General features: G+C 53.6%; 5 protein-coding genes and 1 non-coding gene across 6 annotated transcripts; 3 read left to right on the top strand and 3 right to left on the bottom strand.

The window, feature by feature from the left end:
* Positions 1-8: 8 nt before the first annotated feature.
* On the top strand, positions 9-1,622 carry EV422DRAFT_529683 (CRAL-TRIO domain-containing protein). The gene is made up of 5 exons (XM_053070342.1): positions 9-513; positions 586-720; positions 790-874; positions 935-1,061; positions 1,127-1,622. The coding sequence occupies exons 1-5, from the start codon at positions 249-251 to the stop codon at positions 1,493-1,495; spliced, it is 981 nt and encodes a 326-aa protein (XP_052925364.1). The 5' UTR covers positions 9-248; the 3' UTR covers positions 1,496-1,622.
* Positions 1,556-3,317, bottom strand: EV422DRAFT_58943 (uncharacterized protein). Its single transcript, XM_053073508.1, has 3 exons — positions 2,773-3,317; positions 2,620-2,661; positions 1,556-2,524 (listed from the first exon to the last, which is right to left on the bottom strand). The coding sequence occupies exons 1-3, from the start codon at positions 3,221-3,223 to the stop codon at positions 1,617-1,619; spliced, it is 1,401 nt and encodes a 466-aa protein (XP_052925363.1). The 5' UTR covers positions 3,224-3,317; the 3' UTR covers positions 1,556-1,616.
* Positions 3,318-3,762: 445 nt separating this feature from the next.
* Positions 3,763-6,155, bottom strand: EV422DRAFT_620106 (uncharacterized protein). The gene is made up of 2 exons (XM_053074091.1): positions 5,320-6,155; positions 3,763-5,258 (listed from the first exon to the last, which is right to left on the bottom strand). The coding sequence occupies exons 1-2, from the start codon at positions 6,029-6,031 to the stop codon at positions 4,036-4,038; spliced, it is 1,935 nt and encodes a 644-aa protein (XP_052925362.1). The 5' UTR covers positions 6,032-6,155; the 3' UTR covers positions 3,763-4,035.
* A 667-nt stretch (positions 6,156-6,822) lies between these two features.
* On the top strand, positions 6,823-6,895 carry EV422DRAFT_t79. The gene has a single exon. It is a non-coding gene; the product is annotated as a tRNA-Arg (tRNA).
* A 346-nt stretch (positions 6,896-7,241) lies between these two features.
* EV422DRAFT_58878 (uncharacterized protein) lies at positions 7,242-10,081 on the top strand. The gene is made up of 7 exons (XM_053073499.1): positions 7,242-7,550; positions 7,655-7,770; positions 7,839-8,089; positions 8,159-8,418; positions 8,488-8,809; positions 8,871-9,105; positions 9,174-10,081. Exons 1-7 carry the CDS (start codon positions 7,510-7,512, stop codon positions 9,749-9,751), a joined length of 1,803 nt encoding a protein of 600 aa, XP_052925361.1. The 5' UTR covers positions 7,242-7,509; the 3' UTR covers positions 9,752-10,081.
* Positions 9,966-15,368, bottom strand: EV422DRAFT_58888 (uncharacterized protein). The gene is made up of 3 exons (XM_053073502.1): positions 14,367-15,368; positions 11,272-14,301; positions 9,966-11,196 (listed from the first exon to the last, which is right to left on the bottom strand). Exons 1-3 carry the CDS (start codon positions 15,058-15,060, stop codon positions 10,181-10,183), a joined length of 4,740 nt encoding a protein of 1,579 aa, XP_052925360.1. The 5' UTR covers positions 15,061-15,368; the 3' UTR covers positions 9,966-10,180.
* Positions 15,369-15,953: the final 585 nt, after the last annotated feature.

Genomic DNA, 15,953 nt, shown 5'->3' with positions numbered 1-15,953 from the left:
AACGGGGACGCGTCAGAGAGACCCAGAGAGAGACCCAACTGGCGAGTCGTGCACGACGCAGGAGACGCAGGTTGGGGGCGGAGTGAGAACTTCCTTCAGGAAAGAGGACCTGAACACGGCTTGAAGCATCGGCTTTCCTTTTGCGCTCAACTATCCAGTGGGTCAACGGGCAGTCAACTCATATGCAGAAGTTGAGGCCTTTGTTACACAAGTAAACATCGTCCCTTCGTTACCTTCCCACTACCATAATGGCGGCCACGGCGATCGCAGGGAAGACGGATATCCCTATCCTCAAGTTTGAGGGAACAGAGCACGCAGCTCCAAAGGTGTCGGAGAACTGGCCAAGAGTGGGGTACACGGAGGAGCAGCTTTCACAACTGGAGGCAGTAAAGAAGGCCATCCCTGATATCCTGAGCAAAACACCAGAGATCAGGGCAGAGGAGGAACAGTGGTGCGACGATGCCTGCGTACTGCGTTACCTGAGGGCAACAAAATGGCACACCGACGCTACAGGTGTGTATTACAGCTTGTGAATCACCCTTTCGATGGCACCTACCCCATCTGATCGATTGTCCCTTCCGTTAGTCAAAAGAATCGAAAAGACCCTCACTTGGCGGCGAGAATACCAGCCCCATAAGATCGATCCGGCCGAAGTAGAGCCGGAGGCCATTCATGGGAAGGAATATGTCTGCGGTTTTGATCTCCAAGGCCGGCCATTACGTGAGTTACCGCTGCACACTTGTGACAGAAGCTCATGTGCCTAACCGACAGATTACCGAAATGACCCAGTTTACCTCATTCCGAGGAAAGAGCATACTAAAACATATGAGAGGCAATTGAAATACGTTGTCTTCAACCTGGAGAAGGCCATCAAGTAAGACGGCGAAAGCACATTCAAGTTTCCGCCTCAGTTGGTTTACTGACGTCTTAACAGAGCAATGCCGGCCGGCGTCGAGTCGCTGAACATCCTGATTGACTACGAGGGCATCTCAGTATTCACAGCACCACCAGCATCCCAGGCAAAGAAGGTGCTGCAGATCCTGGGTGAACATTACCCCGAGGTATGAGATCATTCAGGCATTTCTCCTTGCACATAGTGCATACTGACGCATGACCCACTTTCTAGCGATTGGGCATGGGATTCTTGTTTAATCCATCGTGGTACCTATGGGTATTCTTCAAGGTCGTCGGGCCTTTCATCGACCCTGTCACTCGTTCAAAGATCCATTTTGTGAACCTCAAGAAGCTCGAGGTAGCGCGCCCTAAATCCGCTTCCAATTCCACCCGCTCCCTCAATGGAACCCCATCGTCCGTCACAGCAGCGGCCCCGACTGCTGAAGCACCGAAAGAGAAGGAAGCGGAGGGCATGGGAGGATGGACCAATCCACACTTCTACATCCACCCGGACATGCTCGTCAAGGATTACGGAGGACATTTTGACTTTCAGTACCGCCACGAAACCTATTGGAAGGTTTTGAACGAAACCCTTCCATGAACTCGGAGTTTAGTGACTCAATAGAGGAACAGTAGACGTAAAACACTTGTACATAATCGATCAGATGGGATGGCTTCCACTGTAATGTAGCGTACTCGCCATAAATTCGATATTTTTGAACTCATTTACGCTTGACCGACACATGTCGCTCGCTCCTCACTCTGTTCTGCTTCCCCGGTACACCAAGCGGAGGCAGGGGCTTGGTCCCATCTATCTCGCTTGCTCTAGCACTACGGCTGCTATGATGAAAACTGCCGCGCGTGCGACGCCTCCCTCTCACAGGCGTAGAAGCAAAACTTTCCTGTGATCCCCGCACGTCGTTGCTGCTTCGTCTGGAAGAGTAATCGTCTTCGTAGTTCTCGTCGAATTCGTCTTCGTCATCGGAATCAAGCTCGGATTCTTGATTGTTCTTCGCCAAGGACGAATCTTTATGCAGGGACTCCGATCCCGACGCTACGCGATACCGTGCCCTCCTCGACCGTGATCTCTCCTCACTCCCTTCCCTATCTTGCACCCGAGGAGGCGGGGTCGGTGCATGCAGCCTCGCCCCTTCCACATTCGAGTCCAGCTTCTCAACCGAGCCCCCATGCGACAACAGCCCATTCCCAATCGGCGGCAAAACCGGCGTCTGTTTCGGCTGAATCGCAGTTCCAGGCGACGTGAAACTCCTTCCATACCCAGCGGGCACCGAGCGGTCAGACCCAACGACCCGATGATTTATCGTCACAGTAGCCGACCCCGGCGCCCGCGCACTCCCGCTCATGTTGATGACGATCCCATTTGCAGCCAACGCGGACAGGATGATTTCTCGTTCGGCGTGGAGGAGGTTGATTTCTGACTCTTTTTGGTAGTTGGCGTCGCGGAGGGCGTCTAGGTCGGTTTTTAGGGCGGAGAGGAGATGCTCGTCTTGTGAGCGGGAATGGGCGCGCTGGCTGGGTTTGCGTTCGCGGGGCTTTGATGCGGGTACATCTGCTGGTTTCGGGGGGATGGGAAGTGCTCCGGAATTTTTCTCACTTTCGGTGTTTCGGCCTACCAGGAAATAACAGCAAAGATGCAGTTAGTTTCGTCATCATGCTGGAACTCGCTTATTCTGTGCCTTTGATGTCAGCCATCCTTTTGCTCACCTTCTGAATCCACAGGAAGTTTCAGAGACTTCATAGCCAGCTCTGGAGACAAAAAAGGCCTTAATCAAGAGGCAGTCGTCTAATGTTTTTTTTTCCAAAACTCGTGCGAGACCGATCCTATATCCCCCACTGAGACTGTAACGCTAAACTAACCTGAACACGCATTCTGCAACCTCTCCACCTCCCCATGCAGCCCAGCCAGCACACCCGCATGCTGTGTCTGCAGAAATTCTATCGTCTTCTCCAACGCCGCAATCTTCGCCAACGCCCGGGAATGCGCATGCACCGACACCGGCCGGTTCAGGTCGTCCGCCCCCGCCGTATGTGTGCCGGAACCATGATGCCCTGCCCTATGAGAATCCAACGTCTGATATTCCGCGTTCGGAAATTGCGCCTGCTCGTCATTGGGATTCGACGCTACGGGATTTTGTTGTTGCTGAGAAGACGACCCACGCGTCCCATTCCCACTTCCTCGTCCCGTCCCGCTCGAAGTCGCCGTGCTCCGCCCGCTGGTGATTGTTTGGCTGTGGTGGATGGAATACTCGGATGCTCCGCCGTGGTATGGAGGTACCTGCAGGATGTTACTTGCTACTGCTGCTGGCATGATTCTTTGTTCTTTATTGGGCGTTTATGTGGCGACGACGGGTGATGAGGTGGACGCTTCCCTGCAAAGGGCGGACTTAAGCGCTCGGAAGGTGCAACGCGGCAGAAACGTCGCCAGACACTTTGCAGAATACCAGCGCTGTCTCCAAAGCTTGCGGATGAATAGGGATGGCAAGGTGCCAGCTCTAGTCAACACCCTTTTGCGCTGCTTTCCTGCTCTGTTGCCAAATGGAAGACTTGCCAAGCGAGAGCTATCAGATATTCCTTTTGCTCATCTCGCTGGAATCTGGGGATTGGCCGGCGCTTTCTTAGCGATTGGGATACACTTAGGGAAACTTTAACGCAAGTTGAGTTGTCCTTGTTCCTTGTCCTTCCGGATCGGATCGCAGAAAGCTGTGTCTCTCCGAAATGGACTTCAGGAATGTTCGGGAGGCCGGTTTGACAGGTGACGCGCTGTCAATGCTTAGTCACGGAGGATATTCTGAGCGGAAGGCGCAGGATTTCACGTAGGGGGCCATTGTTTTTGTGCATCAGATCCCACTCCCATCGCGAGCTCTCATTCACGAATTCTGTTTTATACACTTACACTAGATACACTTACTCGGATGACAAGATGGGGAGGGGGATGTTTTGCCCAACATATTCGCTTTTTGCATGGATGTAATTTTGGAGACGGGACTCGAGAGAACAACGCGGACATTGATCAACGATTGACATCGCACACAGAGGACCGTATCTTCGCTTCCACCATGGACTTGCATGCTGCGGCATAGGATCACTACAATCGGTGGAGCCAAGTGCTTCGCAGCATCATCAAGCGGCAACTGGATCGTCGTAATGATTCACCTGAGGATGCCCATCATGTGCATAAACATCCTGATCAGCCGCCGGCGACACTCCCGGAGCCTCCAACGGTGGGGTAGGCAGATCATACAGCCGCTGCTGCTGCTGCCGGTGCTTTTCGACATCCATTGATTTTCGTGCCACGGGCGACATTGAGAGGATGGGTGGGGGTGTAGACTCCGTTCCGTTTTCGCGATTATTCGACTCTGCAGGGATCGAAGGCAATTCGTGGCGATGCACACTTGCATGTCGAGGCGGGGTCTCGGATTCCGCGTTGGTCAGCGATTTTGCGGAAGCCGTTGATGCGACGGATGACCGACTAGCCAGCCTCGAGATCGATTGATGGGCCGGCTGCTCGGGGAATTGAACCGGTGCTCCAGTGACCGAAGCCGGGGCATCTGGTGCAAGCGGCGCGGGGCGAAGCGGGAAACCCGCGACGGACGTTCTGTGGGAGTTCGGCTGGGACCTCATCGCGACAAAGGGCGCGATGGCAGTTGCCCAGGAGGTTGAATCCGACAGCGAGTTGGTCGAGAATTGGTACGTTCGGGGTTTGCGCCGGAGACCGAGGGCTCTGGGTTTCGTGTGCGTGAGGTGAAACTCTGTAGCGGCCTGGTCCGCCATCACATACTCTTTCAGCCACCAGCTCATCACGGGCGGGGGCTGCACGCTGTTCTTGACGCTGGGTTGGTGAGTGGTGAGGCTGGCTGCCGATGCTGTGATGTTGTCTAATTTGGGACGCTCGTCAAACTGATGCAGCCACCCTGCGGCCGTGAGACAGTACCAGTGCGCGTGCCACTGTTTACGGATCTTTGATTTCCGTAACATGGGTCCCTCTTTGACCATCGCCACGAACGGGTCAGTGGCGCCGGGGTAGTCGTCCTTCCTCGTTTGGTTTTCATCCGAGTCCCTCATGATAGGCACCAAATGAGCAGTGCGGTACGCTTGCCATTCCTTCTCTGCGTCGATGTTTGAAACTGCGGTATGCAGACCGGAGATCGACGAGGGCGAAGCGTGTTCGCCAGTAGAGCTACTTCCACTGGAGCTCGGGTGCAATGAGGTGTACGCCAATAGAGCCCATTTGAGGCTGTGGATGAGGTTCTTCTCCCATGTTCCGAACGTTTCTTCAATCCCTTCAAGTGTGGACAGATGGCCAATGTCTCTCGAATGCGATTCGCTTAGATGTCGCTTAATTCCTGCGAAAGCTATGCCGTCAATCCAACTGCTCACCAGATCCGCATAGGGATTCTAACGCACCTATGTTTATCAACCAAGGATCTTTCGCGTAGGGAGCGGGCACATCACCCGTTCCTTGCGCTGCATCCAGAGCGGTCTGCAGCTTCTCGATCAAAGACTTCAACTTCCTTTCATCCTTGTCTCTTTGCCTCCTTCGCTCCTTTTCTTCGGAAAGCATCGCGGACATCCGTTGATGCACGTCCTTCTCCAAAGACCGCAAAGCTGGGAGCGTTTGATTTGCCAGAACCTGATATAGCGCATCGTGATTTGAGGCCAACTGGCTGTTCGCATCGCGGATGTGCTTTGTGAGATCGTGGATTGAGGATGTAGGGGTGGTGTTTTCAGCGGAAGCAGAATCCGATGCATTGCGAGAAGCGTGAGCATCGAAAGCGGATTCAATCTCCTTCAACGGGTGGCTAGTCCAAGACTTTACAGCTCTTGCATGACCCTGCGCAAGCGTTCTTTCAAGCGAACTCTGCTCGTCGAACTGAACGATGAGCAACCTTAAGAACGAGAGCCATCCGGCGTAGCGAACAAGCAGCATGTCAGTTGGAGAAGGGGGTAGGCTCCTGGGTCGGCCATTCTTGATTACAGCAGAAGATTCTCTTTGGTGCTCCAGAAATTGGGTTGGCGTACGGGCCAGCGTCGAGAGGTTGGCTGTGGCTTCACCGTTCTCACTGCTCCCCTGAGGGCCGACTGTATCCACAGCTCCTTCGCCGTTGCCGTCGTTCATACTCTAATATGCCGCTTTTCAGCTTTCGGATATTCAAAACGTTTTGTCGCTGTTGGTCCAGATTCAGTACGAACGTTTTTGCGATGGCCTGTGTTGACACTGGGTGACGCGTGGGCTTTCCCCATCACGTCAACCCGGCTCCAAGTTCCCCACGCGAACGCGTCAAGCAATTGACGTGACACATGGGATTTTCACACCCACCTCGAGCGGCGCCAGGCCAAATTTGACCACAAGCGTCGCCTTTTCTTACACATTTGCGTTTTCGATACATTACCTTAAAACAAAACATGCAGACATCCAAACGTGATGGAACGGAAGTTGTGCGTGGGGGTAAAACGTGATGGAACGGAAGTTGTGCGTGGGAGTATGTTGCAGGTAAGCCAGTGACCACTGGTCAGATATACCGGAACATACAGCAAACCCAGCCTGGCAAGGAGCTAAGTCTCTCAACGGGCCAGCGACCGCTTCGCCGTTGAGCCAGACCACACACACCTTCGACGACTAGAACCCTATTGAGTTTCTTGTTTGCATGCAGAGTAGAACCGGCTTGTGGGGTCACTGCGGAAGGACGGGCCCTTGCCTTGCCTTCTTCCTGGCGCCGCGCGCTTACTCTTGCCCATGGCGACATTGCGACGACCTAGTCGATGGCGATGACGGTGGCTGCTGGGTGGTACTGGGAGCATACATCCAAGTGCGCCGTGTCGGAGGAGATGAGATACGGAATCAAAACGGTCCTATGGCCCAGTGGTCAAGGGCGGAGTGTCGGAGGAGATGAGATAAGGAATCAAGAGGGTCCTATGGCCCAATGGTCAAGGCGCCTGTCTACGGAACAGGAGATTCCAGGTTCGAATCCTGGTAGGATCGTTTTTTGGTTTTTCCAGTTTTTGAAGTTGCTACAAACTTTCAATTGTGGAGAAGGTTGAAACTTGACATGAACGCTTTCCACCTTCGAGCAGGGTCTCGAGACTTAAAATGCGTCAGGTGACCAACATGAAGAATTGAATTGCGTGTCTTGCTCTTATCTTTTTTTTCCCGTTCCATCAGAGAAGGCAAGAGAAGATTTCCCTTCGGACTTGCTGATCCGTGCCCAAGATGACTTCTCCCACACTTGCGATTAGGATTTGCAGCCGATTCTAATGATTGAGGACCAACATGAGATCAGCGCCTGATCTGCGCTGCCGCGCGAGAAAGCGAGAACGGGTTGCGTTTATCGCTGCTGGCGGTGACTGGCTAACGGGTGGTCTTTCTCCGCCGGCCGAAAGTGCCCCATATCGCAACGCTTCAACAAAACCCTCCACAGGCGGCAACGGACTGGAGAACTCCACTCTCGCTTGCTCATATAGAGACACACATACAGTATTGACTTCCGCAGGCTGGTCCTGCCCTGGCACAGCACATACACAGCTACTTCCTCCTTCGCTACAACACACCCACCTTATTTGCCACTCGCAGTTCTCCGCCGCTGCACCATAGTCACAATGACAGCCGATATGATGGAAGAAGTGATTGACTTGACGGGGTGAGTTGTTGTCTCTGACCACCGCGGCGTATTGCGAGAGCATATGCGGACGAACGTCTTGTGTATATGCTGCAAGTGTAACTGACCTCCCGCTGCTTCAATAGCGAGGAAACGGACTATGAACGAATTCAGCGGGCGGAGGCCGTGAAGGCACGAGCCAACGAGCTATACAAAAAGGGCGACTATAGAGAGGCTGTAAACCTCTACTCGGAAGCTGTCGGTAGGTTACATATGCCGTCGGGCGACGCACTCGCTTCGAGTCTCGTCTCACATTCCTTTTCTTGGCAGACATTGCTCCCACGTCAGGCGTATACTACGCCAACAGAGCCGCGGCTTTGATGAACATGAGGCGATATCGCGATGCCTCTAATGACTGTAAGCGTGCGCTCGAGTTGGACGGCCCAAGCGTGAAGGTCGTTCTGCGGGCGTCAAAGTGCCTGATGCACTTGGGACAGTTGGATGAGGCGACTACTCTCCTGAAACATGCACAAGCGCAGGCATTGGGGAATACGATTACTGTGAGCCAGCTTGACCGTGAGGTAGGTATTCATAGCTATCATCGAATCCGATGTACTTTTGCGCGTTTCTAACCGTACTATATGTTATAGCTTGGAAGCGTAGCGAAAGCCGAATCCTTCATAACGCAAGCCACAAGGCTGATGAAACGCAGTCAGTACAAAGAGGCTCTGATTCAGCTGGAAATGGCCATGATTACAGTAGATCCATCCCTCCGAAGCTCCTCCTCAGCCGCCAGCTCATCTCGTTTGGTGGGGTTATCTTTGGATACTATTGCTGTACGATGGAGGCTGCTGCGCGCGGAGTGCCTTGTGGAAGTTCGCGAACTGGATGAAGCAGCCAGTGTCACAACGTGAGTGACACATTCTTCTTCCCATTATTGAAGGCTGGCATGCTAACGTTTTTTTTGTGAAAATGTTAGGTCTATTCTGACTGCCGACAACACAAATGCGGATGCCATAGCGATCCGGGCTCGTGTGATGTACTTGCAAGATTCCAAGCCGGAAAACATTCCCAAACTCTTGGCTCAGGCATTGTCGTTTGACCCTGACAACACCAAGGCACGCGACTTTTTGAGGAAGGTCAAGCGGATGGAAGCTGTGAAAGCCGAGGGTAACGAGGCGTTCAAGACCGGGCGCTACACAGAGGCGGTGGAAGCCTACACCAGATACTTAGCTGACGACGATGAGTCGGGAGTGGGGCGGGCGAAGGTCCTTAGCAATCGTGCCACGGCAAGGAGCAAGGTGCGATCTTTGCAATGATGATTGTTTTTTCAAGGAGCCAATCTCAGATAATCTTTCCCAGCTTTCGCAATTCGAACTTGCTGCCGCAGATGCAACAATCGCATTGGACCTTTTGGAGAACCTCACATTCCCTGGAAATGAGCACCCTACACCAGCAGACATGAGGAGTTCGCCGAACTCCTCGCTGTTCAGCAAACTGTATCTGCGACGCGCCGATTGTTACATGAAGGTTGAGAAATACGAAGAAGCTGTCCGGGATTACACAGCGGCCGAGCAATTGGATCCACAAAACGGAGGTAAGTTACGCGGACCTCTCCTCAGATCTCTGCCGAAAGCTTGTATGCTGATGGTGGGACTTCATCAGAAATTTCAAGAGCGTTGCGCAACGCTCAAAACCTGCATCGACAGTCCAAACGGAAAGATTACTACAAAATCATGGGGATAGAGAGGGGAGCGTCGGAATCCGAGATTAAGAAGGCGTACCGGAAAGCCGCACTGCAGTACCACCCCGACAAAAGCGCCGGTCTCAGCGAAGAGGAGAAGCTGGTCGCAGAAGGGAAATTCAAGGAGATTGGAGAGGCGTACACAGTTCTCTCGGATCCACGCAAGAAGGAGATGTTCGACAATGGAATGGACATTGACGGGTCGTCGGCGTCCGACGGCATGTCATCGGGTTTCGGTGGACATGGAGGCCACCCTGGCCAGATGGACGACATTCTGAGAATGTTCTTCCAGCAAGGCGGAGGCGGCATGGGTGGCGGTATGGGCGGTGGCATGGGCGGTGGCATGCCACATGGGTTCGGGTACGGAGGAGGTCAACCTGAGTTTCATCAGCACAGTCAACCAGGATTTGGCCATTCACACAGTTTCCGCGGCGGCGCCGGTGGGAGGCGGCCTGGTCAACAGCGTCCACCACCAGGTTACACCTACTCTCAGTTTTAGAGCTTTTGGAGACGGCGTCGGGCTTGGGATTGGGATCGTTTTGTGTCCCTCCCTCCCATATATAGAATATTCGCTCCCTATTTTGTGTCTAATATTTAACCAACTCTGCCACCCAGGTCTCGAAGCTGCCCGAAAGTGTACATTAGAGTTTGAAGGAAACATAGGATGGCTGCTGATTCGGATTGAAGAAATTGCTTTCGAATGGATGATACTAAGCTACTCCAGAGCTACCTCAAGAAACCAAAACCAAAAACTCGTGCCTATGAAACTTCGATACGATGATATTAAGCTACGTACTCCAGAGCTAACCCAAGAAACTAAAACCAAAATCTCGTGCCTATGCACTTCGATCCGCCGCTATGGCTTCCCGGAATGCTTGATCAGTGATGATACCGCCAACACTCCACACCCTCGGAATCTTCGGGAATCTCATCCCGCCCATCCCCATCTTGGAAACCCAAACCCTGCCTGCGGATACGTCCAAATCTGCGGTTGGCTGCATCCCTGTTCCTGGTGCTGGCGCTGTTGCGGCATATTCTGCTGCTGCGACATGTACTCATACTGCTGCTGCGTCGCGCCCATCGGTGTACCCATCGGTGGCTGCATAGGCTGCTGGTTCCCCATTTGCGGCGACGACATGATCTGCTGCGCTTGCATAGGATGAAACAGTTCGCCGGCTTGTGGATTGAACGGAATGCCGAACGACATCTCGGGGTCCCACCATCCCGTCGCAGCTGCCGCACCGCCTCGTCCGTCGTCCCATTCTCGGTTGGGCCACCACATGGCCGCGGGAGGGCCGGAGGGTACGCGATGCCGTCCGGGCATTTGTTGTTGTTGCTGCTGCTGCTGCTGCTGCTGTTGCTGCTGTTGTGGGAACGAGAACGGCATGGACTGCTGTATCGGAGCCCGCATGAATGGCGAAAGCCTCGGAGTATGCGGCATACCCATCATAGGCTGCTGCTGGAAAGCCAGGCCAGCAGGTATAGGGGGATTATTACCACTCGACTGTCCCGCAGGGCCGATTTCGCCAAATTGATCCACATGCACGCTAGGAGGTCGACTGACATTGATCTTCCGCTTCATCAGATGCGTGGTGCGGAATTCATCTTTCATGTATTGCCGGTACGCCACCATCATCGGCATCCCTGGGACGGTTAGATCGCCCGGTGCAAGTCCAGGGCCTTGTCCTTGCCCTTGCTGTAGCTGCCGTGGGAGCGGTGCACCTGGAGTGTCCTGGCCGGCAAGATCGTCCCGGAGTTCGTCGGGTCGGAGAATATCTTCCTCGAATGCCCGCGCGGCGGCCATCGCAGCTTCCAAGCTGATGTTCCCATTCTCATCCATGGCGCCTTGTCGAACAAAGTCGAATGAAGTTAGAATGCTCGCCGTCAGGCTCGCAGGCGGGGTGCCCAGCCGCATTGAAACCGCTTGATTAGTTGACAGCACTCCTGTGGGTTGTGGGAAAGACTTATAGGGTAGAATCGCGTGCAAGAGACATCGCACGGTTGCTCAACACTCCTCACCTTCTGCCCCACCGAGATCCTGCCCAACTCCTTCCCCACCTGGCCTCATCACGAGTGCGTGCTCAAGAATCGTCTGGTCCACCCCTGGCATACGATCCACCAGCATCTGCAGGATCACGGGCACACCCATTTCATTCCCCACATCCAGCGCGAGTATACCGCAGAGACGTCGGAGGTAGCGAGCGGTTTCCGGGTTGTCTACGGCCGCACTGTCCACCTCGCACACCATCCTCGCAAATGATGTGCCAGCAGTCTTCGAGGAAAACTTGACATTGCCAAGGCCGCGCAACAAGTGAAGGGTCACGTCCGGTGAATCGGCCACTTCCAGTAAAGGGATTAGCGCTTGTTGCCATATACTGACCGATTCTCGTACATCCTGCTTTGAGTAGACAACCGGTACCGATGTCGTAATATGGTAGATTTCCTTGCAGAGAGCGAGCCGGATGAAAGCGGAAGTAGATGTAGTATGGATGCGAAGGAGTTCATTGACCATTCGTCGAGCTTTCGCAGGTCCTATCTTTGCATTCGGATGCCGCCCCGTCGCCGCAGTTTCGTCGGACGAAGGTTCGCAAAGGGCGTCGATCGTCCGTCGCAAGCAACGTAGAGCGGCGCGTATGACGGTCTCGTCGCTTCCAAAGCCTACGAGTGTATCGAGGATCGTGTCGAGGACAGTTCCTTGTTCTTTCTCGATCCGTTGGAAAGTCTGCCTTCCTGGTAGCGACACACCAACCGTTTGCAGCAGCGTCAGCCACTGCGCACATTTCCTGCCTTGTGAAGGGTGGCTCTCTGGTCCAGATGCAGATCCCATTCCTGCGTCGGCAGGCGATGATGTTCCCTTGGTTGCATTGATGATTTCTTCTAACAGCAGCTGCACAGCACCATTTCCCAAATCTGCATCATCTGGATCAGCAGTGACACTGATGTCGACCACCCCGTTGAGGAATAGCATTGCTTGCTCGAAGAGTGGCTTGGATGCCGTGGACCCACACAGCCGTATGAGGCTCATCACCTCCGCTCGAAGAAAACGAAGTGCCGAGGCCCAGTACTGTTTCGCCAAATCGAGAGTGGCATCATCTGGCTTGGCACGCGTGAAGGATGGGCCTTTTACGTCGCCGAATTCCTTGTACGCATCGGGACTCGTGGTTGAAGCCGGTAGCAACGAAACGACCACCTTCATTCCCGTCAGAAGCTGTTGTGGCTGGGCGTGGAGTATCTGATCAAAAATGCTTCTCAGCGTTGCGCTCAGTGGTAACATGAATCTCGGAAGCATAGCGGATCTGGCGGAGTGTGTGCCATCCCGCACCACTACTCGCCCGGGGAAGTTGGATTCCTTGCCGCTATCAACGACAATTGCCGCAGTCAAGTCTTGCATAATGCGTTGAATACTGCGTCTTATATCGGCAGTGTAGAGTTCCTGCAATGATGTCGAGCGGACGGACTGCGTCGTTGAGTTTGACGAATCATGAACTGTTTCGATGTCCGGGGGCTCGTGGATTGCATGCAGCAAACGCAGCATCACGGAAGGAACGTTGAAAAAAGGTGCTGCGGGCCGGTTGGCACCCTCATGCGAACGAGATCCCTTAGAGCTGAGCGCCTGCTCGGCATCCATCAATCTCAGAGTACCACCACTACTGTCGACCTGAATCACAGGGGGAGACCGTGTATGTGTGGCTCGAACTGATGGAATCGCGAAATCGTAGGCCGATATAATGCGATGAAGCAGACGCAACGCCAGATGATTCAGACGCAAGGCAGCTTGTCGAAGCCTGTGATTTTGAGCGAATGTCGATCCGCTGTTCGGCGAGACTTCCTCCACGACTTTGGGGGAGCCCAGTGATGCGTTCAAGCTGACGTCTTGGAACGAATTCCGAGAGAAGTCGAGCTTGCAAATGGCTTCAACGCAGTCGTCCAACAATTCGATGACAGATTGCAAAATTCCCGCTTCGGCTAACGTCCCTCGAGTTGTTACAAGCTCTTGTTCATCCACGTAAGCGATAATCTCGCGGAATGTATCCCGATTTCTTGATTCGCTCAAAAGAATTTGAATTACTGTGTAAAGGCGGCCAAAAACCTCCTCATTGTTCAGCTCGCCCCTCCGACATAGAATGCGGAGTACGCCACCCAGCCCATGACTTTTGTACACCTCTGAGGATTCGAGGTACGATCGCAGGTATGCTGGAGCGCTAGTTGTGTTGCGCAATGTATCTTCGTTTCCACTGAGCAATGCCAACAAATCAACCTCCGCCTTCTCCACACACACCGACAAAATCTCAAGCGCCAGCTCGGTATCGAGCGCTTCTTGTCCCAGTTTTGTCGGTCCACTAAGCCCAGCGGCATATCGCACAAGAGCGGCAAAGCCATCAGTCAATGTGAGAGCGGAGACTACGGCCTGCTGACCGATATTCGGCCCAAGCATGCCGACCACCGATCGCAACAGCTGCTTCTGTACGAGAACGATGGTTGGGCTGGCCGCTGCCGTGCGGAGCGATGTTGTAAGTTTACGGACGATCGACAGTGCTTTGTAATGTTGCTCCATCATCGAGAAGATTGCACGCCCGTCAATTTCAAAGGCCGGCGAGATGTTGGATTCCATTGCCAAAACATCGTAGAGACCCATGCTCTCCATTCGTCCATCATCCATTGGGTCTTCGTTAGGTTGATCCGACTTCAGCTCAACATCTAATCGGCGACCCCAGGATTGGAGCCACTGAGGGGCGTACGTTCGGCCAAGAGGCACTGTCGCACTAGGCACAATTGGCGGGAACAGGAACAGCACCGAGTCCGCCTTACTCAGCAGAGTGCAGCAGAAGCGCATGATAGAAGCGAGCAGCTTCGGGGCTTTCGAATGATTTCCCTTCCCAGTGGCTTCCAGTATGATTCCTATTGATTCCATGATTGAATACTTCGTGAGGTATCTGTAGCATATGACACCGCAATCTTCGTGGGGATGCGGAGTGTTCCTATCCGAGGGCCTAGCCTGAATGCCGTCCATCGCGGTGCATATAGCTTTGAAAGCTCTGCTACATTGGTCTAAATGCAGTATTCCGTCGGTCAGGTCTATCATTCGAGCAGAGTGGATTCAAAAATAAACCCACCGATAGCATTGGCCAAATCCACGTCCGATTTCGGCGTGCTCGCCTCCATATCCTGTTGCAGGCTGTCAGCGAATTGCCTTATTGTAGAACAAGCCTCGTACGCGGCTATTTTCGCTGCCAGGACTTCGAGCATCCTCAAAACCCTCATGTCCCGCTCATGGAACATCCACGGCACTATCCGACCAGCGACGTATGAGGTCTGAACGCTCGACGCTTCTCCATCATGTCTATCCGATTTAACTGGATGATGGAGGAACCAGTCCATAACTTTCGGTTCCATCAGACTATTGTTGAGCGCCTCCAACATCAGCAGTTTACAGGTTTTCGATAAATCGTGGGCACAGAGCAGGTCGACAAACACTCCCAATGTTCCACGTTCCAGTAGTGAGTTCAAAGCCTTGTCGCCATACAGGCAGAAGTGCTGTATGCAAGCCGCAGACTGCCGCAGCCCCATTGGCACCGACCCTTTGTCAGTATCCGGCAGCTTTAAAGTATTGTCTCCCGAAGCCTGGGTTTGTAACTGGGCGATTGTGTCCGGAAACGTTTGACGTAGTTCGGAGATGTGAGAGGAGAGTACCTCGAAGGTATCAAGAGCATTCGGGAGGCCATGCGATTCCTCTGACTTGAACGTGCGCTCGTGTTGACAAGCTGTTGCAGGGAGGCTCGCCGAGGCGCTCTTCAGTACGGCCGGCATTTTGACCTTTGCTATTATTGCGGACTAAGGCCAGGTCCGTCAATTCTCACGAGTCGTGCTACTGTAGTGATCGTGCGGAAGGGCGCCGTCGTAGGTTTGAGGAGTGCTGTGAGCACCATTCGATATCCAGGACTTCAAGTTGGGGGCTTGGATCTGGGGCGAACAATCCATGGAGAGTACTGTTTTTTCTGGGTGGGGGGGCTTTGAAATCTGGAGCTTTGGGCAAGTGTGACACTTCGGACGTAGACCCCCGCCAATTTCCGGACAAGTATCAGCAGATTTCGACAGCGCGTCCCTGGAGTTCTGTAACAGAGTAGACTCTATTGTTGATAAAGTACAAGAAGAACGACTTCAGAGGAAGTGCGTTTTTAAGGAAGGAAGAAAAGATGAAGTTCGCAGTCACGTGCAGCGTCCGTGACCTGGATCCTTCACACCCCCCCCAAAATCACAGCCGGCTTGATTTTCACAAGACGAGAGCCAGAGGAAGTGCGTTTTTAAGGAAGGAAGAAAAGATGAAGTTCGCAGTCACGTGCAGCGTCCCGTGACCTGGATCCTTCACACCCCCCCCAAAATCACAGCCGGCTTGATTTTCACAAGACGAGAGCATGGGGTTGTGTTAGGGAGGGAGGAAGAGGGTTGTGGAAGGGAAGAGGGAGGCGTGGGGTTGCGGGGATGGAGGTGGTCCGGTGGTCCGGTGGGGTCTATCTAAGGTGCTGTGTAGGACCGGGGCCCAAGTGTCATTGTTGGTCTCTTACGGGGATGGGGGTGCGGTGGATGGTCCGTAACCCGATAGCGTTCTTGTAGGCGAGAAAGGCGATGGAATCGACGATGGCATCTTCCTCCACCCAATCCGCAGTGTGGGGGGATTCTCCAGAGCGGCGCGCTAGATATAG

This window comes from Fimicolochytrium jonesii (genome assembly GCF_025526975.1).
Source record: "Fimicolochytrium jonesii strain JEL569 chromosome Unknown EV422scaffold_12, whole genome shotgun sequence".
Taxonomy (NCBI): Eukaryota; Fungi; Chytridiomycota; class Chytridiomycetes; order Spizellomycetales; family Powellomycetaceae; genus Fimicolochytrium; species Fimicolochytrium jonesii.
This window is presented reverse-complemented; position numbering and strand designations above follow the sequence as displayed.

Bases quoted from the DNA above. Each gene is read 5' to 3' on its own strand.
- EV422DRAFT_529683 (XM_053070342.1), top strand. From the start codon at position 249: ATGGCGGCCACGGCGATCGCAGGGAAGACGGATATCCCTATCCTCAAG. The intron at 514-585 runs GTGTGTATTACA...CCCTTCCGTTAG, and splicing joins ATGGCACACCGACGCTACAG to TCAAAAGAATCGAAAAGACC. The intron at 721-789 runs GTGAGTTACCGC...GAAATGACCCAG, and splicing joins TCTCCAAGGCCGGCCATTAC to TTTACCTCATTCCGAGGAAA.
- EV422DRAFT_58943 (XM_053073508.1), bottom strand. From the start codon at position 3,223: ATGCCAGCAGCAGTAGCAAGTAACATCCTGCAGGTACCTCCATACCAC. The intron at 2,662-2,772 runs GTTAGTTTAGCG...TTTTGTCTCCAG, and splicing joins GTTGCAGAATGCGTGTTCAG to AGCTGGCTATGAAGTCTCTG. The intron at 2,525-2,619 runs GTGAGCAAAAGG...ATTTCCTGGTAG, and splicing joins ACTTCCTGTGGATTCAGAAG to GCCGAAACACCGAAAGTGAG.
- EV422DRAFT_620106 (XM_053074091.1), bottom strand. From the start codon at position 6,031: ATGAACGACGGCAACGGCGAAGGAGCTGTGGATACAGTCGGCCCTCAG. The intron at 5,259-5,319 runs GTGCGTTAGAAT...TAGCTTTCGCAG, and splicing joins TCCTTGGTTGATAAACATAG to GAATTAAGCGACATCTAAGC.
- EV422DRAFT_58878 (XM_053073499.1), top strand. From the start codon at position 7,510: ATGACAGCCGATATGATGGAAGAAGTGATTGACTTGACGGG. The intron at 7,551-7,654 runs GTGAGTTGTTGT...CTGCTTCAATAG, and splicing joins GAAGTGATTGACTTGACGGG to CGAGGAAACGGACTATGAAC. The intron at 8,419-8,487 runs GTGAGTGACACA...TGAAAATGTTAG, and splicing joins GAAGCAGCCAGTGTCACAAC to GTCTATTCTGACTGCCGACA.
- EV422DRAFT_58888 (XM_053073502.1), bottom strand. From the start codon at position 15,060: ATGCCGGCCGTACTGAAGAGCGCCTCGGCGAGCCTCCCTGCAACAGCT. The intron at 14,302-14,366 runs GTGGGTTTATTT...TACTGCATTTAG, and splicing joins GGATTTGGCCAATGCTATCG to ACCAATGTAGCAGAGCTTTC. The intron at 11,197-11,271 runs GTGAGGAGTGTT...CACAACCCACAG, and splicing joins GGATCTCGGTGGGGCAGAAG to GAGTGCTGTCAACTAATCAA.